The following is a 14,579-nucleotide window of genomic DNA, read 5'->3' as shown; positions in this document are numbered from 1 at the left end:
TTCCTATTGTCCTCTCTTGGCTGCCGGTGATTCTGGCGGTGACGATCCACGCTCCACGTCACTGACACATTATCTCCTTCCCTACCTCCCTCCCTCCCTCTCTCCCTGCCTCCCTCCCTCTCTCCCTGCCTCCCTCCCTCTCTCCCTGCCTCCCTACCTCTCTCCCTGCCTCCCTACCTCCCTCTCCCCCTCCCTCTCTCTCTCTGTCTCTCTGTCTCTCTCCCTCCCTCTCTCTCTCTCTCTCTCTCCCTCCCTCTCTCTCTCTCTCCCTCTCTCTCTCTCTCTCTCTCTCCCTCTCTCCCTGCCTCCCTCCCTCTCTCCCTGCCTCCCTCCCTCTCTCCCTGCCTCCCTACCTCTCTCCCTGCCTCCCTACCTCCCTCTCCCCCTCCCTCTCTCTCTCTGTCTCTCTGTCTCTCTCCCTCTCTCTCTGTCTCGCTCCCTCTCTCTCTGTGTCTCTCTCTCTCTCTCTCTCTCTCCCTCTGCTGTGGTCTCGGCGTGTCGGCCCCCTCCCATTGTGGGATTATCCGGTTCGGGGATTAGTCATGTGACAGGGTGCCCAGATTTTTGATGAATTGGCGCCATCCCAAGTGTTTTCCAGTCACACAGTGGTGGATGATGGTCGTGTCCCCTCCCAGGAGAGCCGAGTGACAGCCGTTGTGGGTCAGCCTAGTAATGCTTAGTGTCCCCCTCCCCCGCTGTGTAGATTGTCAGCTCTGGGGTCATAGCACAGATCTGTGTCTTTCATCCCGTCACGTTGTGAGCGCAGCTCTGGAGCTCTTTATCTGTTACACTTCCGCAGCCTCACCATTGTCTCCTAGCAACCGGCGCTGCTGTGATGGCGTTATTGATATGTCGGAAGCAGGATGGCGGTGACGGATCTACGGGATGACTGCAGCTCCGGGCAGTGAGCCAGGAAAGATGGATCCCGGCCAATTCTGCTGCGTGGGCCTTCCCCACACCGCCATCAAGTAAGGCGAGCTCTGTCGGGCGGAGTCCACTGTGTCCTGGGCTGCCCGGAATTCCCAGGATTTCTTGTTAGTATCTCAGGACTCTAGAGTGCAACAAGCGTCCCGTGTCCGCCAACCAGTCGTCTAATGTATTCGGTCTCAAAGATGTCGGAACACCAGAGCTGCTGCCTGTGGGGACATTGGTGGGGCAGTTTGGGTCTGGTGGCTGTGGCCGACTTGGTTTGGGTCGGGTCTCAGGGGGGTCGTTTGGGTGGTCTGGTGGCAGTTTGGATTGGGTGGCGGCGGTATTGTTTGAGTCAGGTTGCATGGGGGTCATTTGGGTGGTGGCAGGGGGTAGTTTGGGTCGGGTCGCATGGGGGTCATTTGTGTGGTCTGGTGGCAGTTTGGGTTGGGTGGCGGTGGGGTCCTTTGAGTCAGGTTGCATGGTGGATCGTTTGGGTGGTGATGGGGGGTAGTTTTGCATCGAGTTGTTCAGGTGGCGGCGAAGGGGGGTAGTTTGGATTGGGTTGTTTGGGTGGCTGCAGGGTAGTTTCGGTTGGGTCACATGGGGGTCATTTGGGTGGCGGCAGTAGTTTTGGATTGGGTCGTTTGGGTGGCGGCGGGGTAGTTTTGGACGGGTCACCTAGAGGTTGTTTGGATGGCCGCGGCCTGACAGTGAGGGGCAGAGAACGTCTATGCCTGGGGGTAAAGGTCTCTGACATGGCACTCTCTGACGCTCACTGACATATTTTCTCAGCTCTTCCTGTTCAACCAGTTACAGGGAAGATTCCGATGCTGCATGCCTGTCACACAGTCCACTGATCAGCGATCTGATAACACAGTGCGAAGGTTACCGATAATAACTGCAAGCATGTGCACCAGCTCTCCTGACATCCTCTGTGCTGCTGGGACCTCCCCTATAAGATCAGCCCCCTCCTCTCCTGACATCCTCTGTGCTGCTGGGACCTCTCCTATAAGATCAGCCCCCTCCTCTCCTGACATCCTCTGTGCTGCTGGGACCTCCCCTATAAGATCAGCCCCCTCCTCTCCGGACATCTTCTGTGCTGCTGGGACCTCCCCTATAGTATCAGCCCCCTCCTCTCCTGACATCCTCTGTGCTGCTGTGTCCTCCCCTATAGTATCAGCACCCTCCTCTCCTGACATCCTCTGTGCTGCTGTGTCCTCCCCTATAGTATCAGCCCCCTCCTCTCCTGACATCCTCTGTGCTGCTGGGACCTCCCCTATAGTATCAGCCCCCTCCTCTCCTGACATCCTCTGTGCTGCTGTGTCCTCTCCAACAGTATCAGCCCCCTCCTCTCCTGACATCCTCTGTGCTGCTGTGTCCTCTCCAACAGTATCAGCCCCCTCCTCTCCTGACATCCTCTGTGCTGCTGTGTCCTCTCCTATAGTATCAGCCCCCTCCTCTCCTGACATCCTCTGTGCTGCTGTGTCCTCCCCTATAGTATCAGCCCCCTCCTCTCCTGACATCCTCTGTGCTGCTGTGTCCTCTCCTATAGTATCAGCCCCCTCCTCTCCTGACATCCTCTGTGCTGCTGTGTCCTCTCCTATAAGATCAGCCCCCTCCTCTCCTGACATCCTCTGTGCTGCTGTGTCCTCCCCTATAGTATCAGCCCCCTCCTCTCCTGACATCCTCTGTGCTGCTGGGACCTCCCCTATAGTATCAGCTCCCTCCTCTCCTGACATACTCTGTGCTGCTGTGTCCTCTCCTATAAGATCAGCTCTCTCCTCTCCTGACATCCTCTGTGCTGCTGTGTCCTCCCCTACAGGATCAGCCCCTCCTCTCCTGACATCCTCTGTGCTGCTGGGACCTCCCCTATAAGATCAGCCCCCTCCTCTCCTGACATCCTCTGTGCTGCTGGGACCTCCCCTATAAGATCAGCCCCCTCCTCTCCTGACATCCTCTGCTGCTGGGACCTCCCCTATAAGATCAGCCCCCTCCTCTCCTGACATCCTCTGTGCTGCTGGGACCTCCCCTATAGTATCAGCCCCCTCCTCTCCTGACATCCTCTGTGCTGGTGGGACCTCCCCTATAGTATCAGCCCCCTCTCCTGACATCCTCTGTGCTGCTGTGACCTCTCCTATAGTATCAGCCCCCTCCTCTCCTGACATCCTCTGTGCTGCTGTGTTGGCTGGGGATGGTTCTCTCATTCCCTTTCCTGGCTGGCTTCCTCCCATGATGCTTTGCTCCTGGGGTGATCCGCTCCTCGGTGCGGCGGTGCAGATCGGCTGCTTCTGCTCTCAGCGATTTTTCTGGCACTTGCTGAGAATTAGTTAAAGGAAAAGGTTGTTGGGGTCTGCAGGGTCACATGACCACCAGGGGGGGCTCTCATTGGTTGTGAGGCGGGGGTCTGGGTTGTAGTAGTGATGATAAACTCGGGACAGTAACATGATGAGAGTAGTTGTTGCAGCTTTTGCAGGGCCATGATGTCCAAGGCAGAAGTTTATCCTCCAGAGCTGCGCTCCTTCACTGTCACTATGGCTTTGTCAATTCTCCCCGCAGAATCCATATTGATTTTTTTTTTCCTTATTCCAACTCTTAATGATCGCATCATCCAGAGAGTTTATATAAGTGATAATCACCCCACCCCTACACGCCACCAGAGCAAGCTACACACAGCCCTCCTATCACCTCCAGAGCTGCACTCACTAATCTGCTGTTACATCCTGTCTCATCCTCCAGAGCTGCACTCACTATTCTGCTGTTACATCATGTCTCATCCTCCAGAGCTGCACTCACTATTCTGCTGTTATGTCTCATCCTCCAGAACTGCACTCACTAATCTGCTGTTATGTCTCATCCTCCAGAGCTGCACTCAATACTCTGCTGTTACATCATGTCTCATCCTCCAGAACTGCACTCACTATTCTGCTGTTACACCTGTCTCATCCTCCAGAGCTGCATTAACTATTCTGCTGTTACATTCTGTCTCCTCCTCCAGAGCCACACTCACTATTCTGCTTTTACATCATGTCTCATCCACCAGAGCTGCACTCACTATTCTGCTGTTATGTCTCATCCTCCAGAGCTGCACTCACTATTCTGCTGTTATGTCTCATCCTCCAGAGCTGCACTCATTATTCTGTTGTTATGTCTCATCCTCCAGAGCTGCACTCACTATTCTGCTGTTACATCATTTCCCATCCTCCAGAGCTGCACTCACTATTCTGCTGTTACACTGTGTCTCATCCTCCAGAGCTGCACTCACTATTCTGCTGTTACATCATGTCTCCTCCTCAAGAGCTGCACTCACTATTCTGCTGTTACATCATCTCATCCTCCAGAGCTGCACTCACTACTCTGCTGTTACATCTTCTCTTCCTCCAGAGCTGCGCTCACTAATCTGCTGTTACATTATGTCTCATCCTCTAGAGCTGCACTCACTACTCTGCTGTTACATCATGTCTCCTCCTCCAGAGCTGCACTCACTATTCTGCTGTTACATCTTCTCTTCCTCCAGAGCTGCGCTCACTAATCTGCTGTTACATTATGTCTCCTCCTCCAGAGCTGCACTCACTACTCTGCTGTTACATCATGTCTCCTCCTCCAGAGCTGCACTCACTACTCTGCTGTTACATCATGTCTCCTCCTCCCGAGCTGCACTCACTACTCTGCTGTTACATCTTCTCTTCCTCCAGAGCTGCGCTCACTAATCTGCTGTTACATCATGTCTCATCCTCCAGAGCTGCGCTCACTACTCTGCTGTTACATCATGTCTCATCCACCAGAGCTGCACTCACTATTCTGCTGTTACATCATGTCTCCTCCTCCAGAGCTGCACTCACTATTCTGCTGTTAGATCCTGTCTCATCCTCCAGAGCTGCACTCACTATTCTGCTGTTACATCATGTCTCCTCCTCCAGAGCTGCACTCACTATTCTGCTGTTAGATCCTGTCTCATCCTCCAGAGCTGCACTCACTATTCTGCTGTTATGTCTCATCCTCCAGAGCTGCACTCACTATTCTGCTGTTAGATCCTGTCCTGCTCTGGTGATGACTGGAGTGTTCCATGGCTCCTGTACATATGGCGGTCTGTGTGCCGCTGGCGGCCGCCCTGGTGCTGTCGGTATATATTTAGCTTGTGCAGCTTCTCGCCGTCTCTCCGGGCAGCTGTAACCTGTCAGATCTGTAATCCACTTATAATGAGACGATGAATCGTGAGGAAGAGCATGAAATATTTATCAGTGACGGCTCTGCTCTGCTGAGACTTGTAGTGCACATTTCAGTATGTAAGTGGATGGATGTGTGGAGCGATGAAAGGAACGGTGAGCGGGTGGAATCTGTGCCGGCTCCGGGGGGATTATGTCCATACCCAGCGTCACTTATTACTGTCTGCCACTAGGGGGAGCTCCCGGCAGATGTGTACAGCCACCACTAAGGGGGGACCTACCGGCAGGTGTGTACAGCCACCACTGGGGGGGGGACCTACCGGCAGGTGTGTACAGCCACAACTAGGGGGGAGCTCCCGGCAGATGTGTACAGCCACCACCAAGGGGGGACCTACCGGCAGGTGTGTACAGCCACAACTAGGGGGGAGCTCCCGGCAGATGTGTACAGCCATCACAAGGGGGGGAGCTCCCGGCAGGTGTGTACAGCCATCACTAGGGGGGAGCTCCTGGCAGGTGTGTACAGCCATCACTAGTAGTCTCTGTATATGCTGGGTGTAGTAGTCTCTGTATATGCTGGGTGTAGTAGTCTCTGTATATGCTGGGTGTAGTAGTCTCTGTATATGCTGGGTGTAGTCTCTGTATATGCTGGGTGTAGTAGTCTCTGTATACGCTGGGTGTAGTAGTCTCTGTATATGCTGGGTGTAGTCTCTGTATATGCTGGGTGTAGTAGTCTCTGTATATGCTGGGTGTAGTAGTCTCTGTATACGCTGGGTGTAGTAGTCTCTGTATACGCTGGGTGTAGTAGTCTCTGTATACGCTGGGTGTAGTAGTCTCTGTATATGCTGGGTGTAGTAGTCTCTGTATATGCTGGGTGTAGTAGTCTCTGTATACGCTGGGTGTAGTAGTCTCTGTATATGCTGGGTGTAGTCTCTGTATATGCTGGGTGTAGTCTCTGTATACGCTGGGTGTAGTAGTCTCTGTATATGCTGGGTGTAGTAGTCTCTGTATATGCTGGGTGTAGTAGTCTCTGTATATGCTGGGTGTAGTAGTCTCTGTATATGCTGGGTGTAGTAGTCTCTGTATATGCTGGGTGTAGTAGTCTCTGTATATGCTGGGTGTAGTAGTCTCTGTATATGCTGGGTGTAGTAGTCTCTGTATACGCTGGGTGTAGTAGTCTCTGTATATGCTGGGTGTAGTAGTCTCTGTATATGCTGGGTGTAGTAGTCTCTGTATATGCTGGGTGTAGTAGTCTCTGTATACGCTGGGTGTAGTAGTCTCTGTATATGCTGGGTGTAGTCTCTGTATACGCTGGGTGTAGTAGTCTCTGTATATGCTGGGTGTAGTCTCTGTATACGCTGGGTGTAGTAGTCTCTGTATACGCTGGGTGTAGTAGTCTCTGTATACGCTGGGTGTAGTAGTCTCTGTATACGCTGGGTGTAGTAGTCTCTGTATACGCTGGGTGTAGTAGTCTCTGTATACGCTGGGTGTAGTAGTCTCTGTATACGCTGGGTGTAGTAGTCTCTGTATATGCTGGGTGTAGTAGTCTCTGTATACGCTGGGTGTAGTAGTCTCTGTATACGCTGGGTGTAGTCTCTGTATACGCTGGGTGTAGTCTCTGTATACGCTGGGTGTAGTAGTCTCTGTATATGCTGGGTGTAGTAGTGTCTGTATATGCTGGGTGTAGTAGTGTCTGTATATGCTGGGTGTAGTAGTCTCTGTATACGCTGGGTGTAGTAGTCTCTGTATACGCTGGGTGTAGTAGTCCTCTAATCCGTCATCTTTCTTTTTCTCCTGCAGTTCCTATGTCTGAAAAACATCCGCACCTTCCTGAAGGTTTGCCATGATAAGTTCGGTTTGCGGAACTGTGACCTCTTTGACCCTTTTGACCTCTTTGATGTACGGGATTTTGGAAAGGTGAGTGACCTGCCATGAATGTGGGGTCTGATCTGGGGGGGTGGGGTCTGATCTGGGGGGGTGGGGTCTGATCTGGGGGGGGGTCTGATCTGGGGGGCGGGCGGGGTCTGATCTGGGGGGAGGGGCCAATGCTTCATCTGTTAACACCTTCATTCTACACTTTCTGGTAAGATGAAGCTTATTCAATGTGTTACAGGAAACCTCTCCCCTCTTATATATAGGAGCAGTATTATAGTAGTTATATCCCTGTATATAGGAGCAGTATTATAGTAGTTATATCCCTGTATATAGGAGCAGTATTATAGTAGTATATCCCTGTATATAGGAGCAGTATTATAGTAGTATATCCCTGTATATAGGAGGCAGTATTATAGTAGTATATTCCTGTATATAGGAGCAGTATTATAGTAGTATATCCCTGTATATAGGAGGCAGTATTATAGTAGTATATTCCTGTATATAGGAGCAGTATTGTAGCAGTTATATTCCTGTATATAGGAGCAGTATTATAGTATTATATTCCTGTATATAGGAGCAGTATTATAGTAGTATATTCCTGTATATAGGAGCAGTATTATAGTAGTTATATTCCTGTATATAGGGGCTGTATTATAGTAGTTATATTCCTGTATATATAGGAGTAGTATTATAGTAGTTATATTCTTATATATAGGAGCAGTATTATAGTAGTTATATTCCTGTATATAGGGGTAGTATTATAGTAGTATATTCCTGTATATAGGGGGCAGTATTATAGTAGTATATCCCTGTATATAGGAGCAGTATTATAGTAGTATATTCCTGTATATAGGAGCAGTATTATAGTAGTATATCCCTGTAGATAGGAGCAGTATTATAGTAGTATATTCCTTTATATAGGAGCAGTATTATAGTAGTTATATTCCTGTATATAGGAGTAGTATTATAGTAGTTATATTCCTGTATATAGGAGCAGTATTATAGTAGTATATCCCTGTATATAGGGAGCAGTATTATAGTATTATATTCCTGTATATAGGAGCAGTATTATAGTAGTATATTCCTGTATATAGGAGCAGTATTATAGTAGTTATATTCCTGTATATAGGGGCTGTATTATAGTAGTTATATTCCTGTATATAGGAGCAGTATTATAGTAGTTATATTCTTATATATAGGAGCAGTATTATAGTAGTTATATTCCTGTATATAGGGGTAGTATTATAGTAGTATATTCCTGTATATAGAGGGCAGTATTATAGTAGTATATCCCTGTATATAGGAGCAGTATTATAGTAGTATATTCCTGTATATAGGGGGCAGTATTATAGTAGTATATCCCTGTAGATAGGAGCAGTATTATAGTAGTATATTCCTTTATATAGGAGCAGTATTATAGTAGTTATATTCCTGTATATAGGAGCAGTATTATAGTAGTTATATTCCTGTATATAGGGGGCAGTATTATAGTAGTATATCCCTGTAGATAGGAGCAGTATTATAGTAGTATATTCCTGTATATAGGGGGCAGTATTATAGTAGTTATATTCCTGTATATAGGGAGCAGTATTATAGTAGTATATTCCTGTATATAGGCGGCAGTATTATAGTAGTTATATTCCTGTATATAGGGGCAGTATTATAGTAGTATATTCCTGTATATAGGAGCAGTATTATAGTAGTTATACGAACTGGAGAGAATGGAACGGCTGCACATCCCATCTATGGCTGATACTAATGCCGCTAGGCCTATATTAAAAATCAAAACCAGAGTGTCTGTATATGAATTGATCAAGCCATATTGCCCCGTGTACCACCGCGCAGGTCCTCTGGTCCACACGGGTCCCTACGCTAACTCCACACCGTGTCGGTCAGCGACCGCCAGCCCCGCAAAGCGTGCACGTGCAGGGAAGGGGTTGTGCACGCTTTGCGGGGTTGGCGGTCGCTGACCGACACAGGGTGGAGTTAGCGTAGGGACCCCTGTGGACCAGAGGACCTGCGCGGTGGTACACGGGGCAATATGGCTTGATCAATTCATATACAGACACTCTGGTTTTGATTTTTAATATAGTCCTAGCGGCATTAGTATCAGCCATAGATGGGATGTGCAGCCGTTCCATTCTCTCCAGTTCGTGTATTATAGTAGTTATATTCCTGTATATAGGAGCAGTATTATAGCAGTTATATTCCTGTATATAGGGAGCAGTATTATAGTAGTTATATTCCTGTATATAGGAGCAGTATTATAGTAGTATATTCTTGTATATAGGAGCAGTATTATAGTAGTTATATTCCTGTATATAGGGGCAGTATTATAGTAGTTATATCCCTGTATATAGGGGGCAGGATTATAGTAGTTATTTCCCTGTATATAGGAGCAGGATTATAGTAGTTATATTCCTGTATATAGTAGCAGTATTATAGTAGTATATTCCTGTATATAGGAGCAGTATTATAGTAGTATATCCCTGTATATTGGAGCAGTATTATAGTAGTATATTCCTGTATATAGGGGCAGTATTATAGTAGTTATATTCCTGTATATAGGAGCAGTATTATAGTAGTTATATCCCTGTATATAGGAGCAGTATTATAGCAGTTATATCCCTGTATATAGGGGGCAGTATTATAGTAGTTATATTCCTGTATATAGGTGCAGTATTATAGTAGTTATATTCCTGTATATAGGGAGCAGTATTATAGTAGTTATATCCCTGTATATAGGGGGCAGTATTATAGTAGTTATATCCCTGTATATAGGAGCAGTATTATAGTAGTATATTCCTGTATATAGGAGCAGTATTATAGTAGTTATATTCCTGTATATAGGGGGCAGTATTATAGTAGTATATTCCTGTATATAGGAGCAGTATTATAGTAGTTATATTCCTGTATATAGGGGGCAGTATTATGGTAGTTATATCCCTGTATATAGGAGCAGTATTATAGTAGTTATATTCCTGTATATAGGGGGCAGTATTATAGTTGTATATTCCTGTATATAGAAGCAGTATTATAGTAGTATATTCCTGTATATAGAAGCAGTATTATAGTAGTATATTCCTGTATATAGGAGCAGTATTATAGTAGTTATATTCCTGTATATAGGAGCAGTATTATAGTAGTTATATTCCTGTATATAGGAGCAGTATTATAGTAGTTATATTCCTGTATATAGGAGCAGTATTATAGTAGTATATTCCTGTATATAGGAGCAGTATTATAGTAGTTATATTCCTGTATATAGGAGCAGTATTATAGTAGTTATATTCCTGTATATAGGAGCAGTAGTATAGTAGTTATATTCCTGTATATAGGAGCAGTATTATAGTAGTTATATTCCTGTATATAGGAGCAGTATTATAGTAGTTATATTCCTGTATATAGGAGCAGTATTATAGTAGTTATATCCCTGTATATAGGAGGCAGTATTATAGTAGTTATATTCCTGTATATAGGAGCAGTATTATAGTAGTTATATCCCTGTATATAGGAGCAGTATTATAGCAGTTATATCCCTGTATATAGGGGGCAGTATTATAGTAGTTATATTCCTGTATATAGGTGCAGTATTATAGTAGTTATATTCCTGTATATAGGGAGCAGTATTATAGTAGTTATATCCCTGTATATAGGGGGCAGTATTATAGTAGTTATATCCCTGTATATAGGAGCAGTATTATAGTAGTATATTCCTGTATATAGGAGCAGTATTATAGTAGTTATATTCCTGTATATAGGGGGCAGTATTATAGTAGTATATTCCTGTATATAGGAGCAGTATTATAGTAGTTATATTCCTGTATATAGGGGGCAGTATTATGGTAGTTATATCCCTGTATATAGGAGCAGTATTATAGTAGTTATATTCCTGTATATAGGGGGCAGTATTATAGTTGTATATTCCTGTATATAGAAGCAGTATTATAGTAGTATATTCCTGTATATAGAAGCAGTATTATAGTAGTATATTCCTGTATATAGGAGCAGTATTATAGTAGTTATATTCCTGTATATAGGAGCAGTATTATAGTAGTTATATTCCTGTATATAGGAGCAGTATTATAGTAGTTATATTCCTGTATATAGGAGCAGTATTATAGTAGTATATTCCTGTATATAGGAGCAGTATTATAGTAGTTATATTCCTGTATATAGGAGCAGTATTATAGTAGTTATATTCCTGTATATAGGAGCAGTAGTATAGTAGTTATATTCCTGTATATAGGAGCAGTATTATAGTAGTTATATTCCTGTATATAGGAGCAGTATTATAGTAGTTATATCCCTGTATATAGGAGCAGTATTATAGTAGTATATCCCTGTATATAGGAGCAGTATTATAGTAGTTATATTCCTGTATATAGGAGCAGTATTATAGTAGTTATATCCCTGTATATAGGAGGCAGTATTATAGTAGTTATATTCCTGTATATAGGAGCAGTATTATAGTAGTTATATTCCTGTATATAGGGGTAGTATTATAGTAGTTATATTCCTGTATATAGGAGCAGTATTATAGTAGTTATATTCCTGTATATAGGAGCAGTATTATAGTAGTATATCCCTGTATGTAGGGGGCAGTATTATAGTAGTTATATTCCTGTATATAGGAGCAGTATTTTAGTAGTTATATTCCTGTATATAGGAGCAGTATTATAGTAGTATATCCCTGTATATAGGAGCAGTATTATAGTAGTTATATTCCTGTATATAGGAGCAGTATTAACCTCTTAACGACAGCGGGCGTAAGTGTACGACCCCGAAACCCGTGCCTTAACGCAAACGGGCGTACATTTACGCCCGCGGTTTCCCCGATCGCTGCGTGTACACACGCAGCGATCAAGGAAGATGGCCTGCTATAATGTATAGCAGGCCATCCCTGCTTGTCGGCACGGGGGGTGATTAACCCCTCCCGTGCTGACGATCACTGATATTGGCTGATCAATTCAGATCAGCCAATGGCGGTGATCTGCAGCTTTCCGGGTCATCGGTGAACCGATGGCCCGGAAAGCAATGGCGGTCGGTGCTGTCCGAGAATTGTACCGACCGCCATTACTGTTAAAAGTAATGGTTGCCACGGTGCCATGTCCTGATCGCCGTGATCGCGGCGATATAAGTACCCCATGAAAGAGTTAAATACCTGCTGTGGACACCTCAGCTATGTAGCAGAGGTGTCCAGAGCAGGTATTGACCCATACTCACCTGATCCAGCGTCCCGATCGCGTATTCCGGGTTCCGATCGCGTCCTCGTCTTCGTCGGCATCTTCGTCTTTTTCCGTCGGTCCCCATCGGCTCCAGCGTCGTCAAACTTCGGCTTTTTCCGGAATTTGCGTTCTACTGCCCCCTAGCGGCTGATAAGTGTATATAATACACATATCAGTATCAGTAGCTATAAGGTTGAAGAAAGTTAGTTTTTTTTTTTTTTTTATTTTCCGCACCCTACCGCAGCTGAGTGCTGATCAGCATCGCACGTAAGTGCGCCGCTGATCAGCAACTCCTCCTTTTTGGCGTAGGGTGTTTTTTTCCTATATCCTACAGCTACGGTCTGCTGATAAGTGCCGCACATAAGTGCGGCATTTATCGGCAACTCCTTTCTTGGCATAGGTTTTTTTTTTATACTTAATGTTAAAAAAAAACATGTAAAAAACACCATTACACTACACGGAATACAGTTTTACACTACACCACTACACATTTACATACCCCATATACCAATCCCCATATAAAGATGACCCCCCCAGGGTGTTTTCGGTATCGGACGCATACGTTATTATTGCCTCCGACATTGAAACAGCCAGTGAGGATGAATGGGGGGATCCTTCTTTCCTCCATTCATCCTCATCCTCATCATCCAGTGACGTGTCTGGGGGTAGCATAGCGTACGCTGCCCCCCAGACACGTCTTTTCCGCCAGTACCATCCCAATAAGAGATCACGGTATGGCGTTAAATTCTCCAAACTCTGTGAGAGTACCTCAGGGTACACTTACAGATTTAGGGTACGTGCACACTGCGGAATGGAGAAGATTAACCCTTTGTGCATTCCGCAGCTGGCACCCGCCGGCGGACTGATGCAGGCGCGCGTCTCCCCCAGTGTCATAGACACCATGTTATGCACGGGCGGATTCCGTCATCCGTCCAAAGGAATAAACACATTGGACGGAGAGCGGAATCCGCCTGTACATAGAATGGAGTCTATGACACGGACGGAGACGCGCGGATGCCAGCTGCGGAATGCACAAAGGGTTATCCTTCGCCATTCCGCAGTGTGCACATACCCTTAGAGTGTATGAAGGAAGGGACACCCGAATCCTGCCCGCCCCCCCCCCCCCATCCTCGGAGTTAGTGGGGAGATCGTTCGGGAACTGATCTTCCCACTGCTGGATAAAGGTCACCACCACCCGTACGGGGATAACCTTTATACCAGCACCCCCTCTTCCGGTCCCTCGCTGCCCGAGCTACTGTAGCTTGCGGCACGATCCGAACATATCAGAAGTAGTAATAGAGCCCTAATATTTAGCAGCCATGGAGCGGACCCAGCGCTTCTGGATATGAAGGACCCCGTATCGCACCAGGACAACATTTTCCAGGTGACGTCCCCCACACTGGAGAACGGGAGACCCCAGAAGAAGTGCAGAGTGTGGGGTAACAGGGGGATCAGGAGGGACACCATTTTCCAGTGTGACACCTGTCCTGATCCCCCCGGCCTCTGCATACTGGATCGCTCTAAGGCGCACCACACGTCATTGGGGTTCTACATTATCTAAATTCTGTCCCTTATTCCTATTTCAGGGGTCACGTTGATCCAGGGATTATTCTGATTGCCATTATGGAGTCGGGAAGGAATTTTCCCCTGTGATGAGGCTACTGTCGTCTGCCTCACGAGGGGTTTTTGCCTTCCTCTGGATCAACACAGGTTGAATTTGATGGACACCTGTCCTTTTCAACCTTATAAACTAATAATTGGCCTAATACCCCCAAATAAATTAGAATTGTCCCTTTTCCCCAGCTAAGTAGGTATGGCCGCCATTCCCATTAGAGGATGCCATGATGCAATTACAAAGCCTCTGTGCAGCCAGGACAGTACAACCCCCCCCCCCCCCCCCAAGTGACCCCATTCTGGAAACTACACCCCATAAGGAATCTAACGAGGGGGGCAGCGGGGATATGGCCCCTTGGTGACGGCCACATTTGGGACGTGAAAATGAAAAAAATTGTATTTTTTATTTTCATGGCACATGTTCTACATATGTGCCTGTTACCAGTGGGGTCCATATGCTCACTATACCCCTTGTTGGATTCCTTATGGGGTGTATTTTCCAGAATGGGGTCACTTGTGGGGGGTTTCTACTGTCCTGGCAGCACAGGAGCTTTGTAATTGCGACATGGCCTCCGTCCTCCATTCCAGCCTCTAAATGGCGCTCTGTCCCTTTGGTGGCTTGCCCTGTGCCCATATGGCACATTATGTCCACAAGTGGGGTATTTTCGTACTCAGGGGAAACTACCCTACACGCTTTGCGTTTATTTTCTTTTTTAACCCCTTGTGGAAATGGAAAAAATCAAGGCTAGACCAACATTTAGTGTAATTTTTTTTACATTTTTACTCTAAA

The 14,579-nt window shown here is 46.2% G+C and overlaps 1 protein-coding gene across 1 annotated transcript in view; it reads left to right on the top strand.

The window, feature by feature from the left end:
• VAV2 (vav guanine nucleotide exchange factor 2) overlaps positions 1–14,579 on the top strand; it is a 131,643-nt gene that overhangs the window by 11,633 nt on the left and 105,431 nt on the right. Inside the window, exon 2 of the mRNA XM_069943524.1 lies at positions 6,873–6,989. Within this exon, the coding sequence (XP_069799625.1) occupies positions 6,873–6,989 (117 nt within the window). The remainder of the gene's footprint in view (positions 1–6,872; positions 6,990–14,579) is intronic.

This window comes from Dendropsophus ebraccatus, chromosome 10, assembly GCF_027789765.1.
Source record: "Dendropsophus ebraccatus isolate aDenEbr1 chromosome 10, aDenEbr1.pat, whole genome shotgun sequence".
In the NCBI taxonomy this organism is placed as follows: Eukaryota; Metazoa; Chordata; class Amphibia; order Anura; family Hylidae; genus Dendropsophus; species Dendropsophus ebraccatus.
The sequence above is the reverse complement of the archived record's forward strand: the minus strand, read 5'-3'. Positions and strand labels throughout refer to the sequence as shown.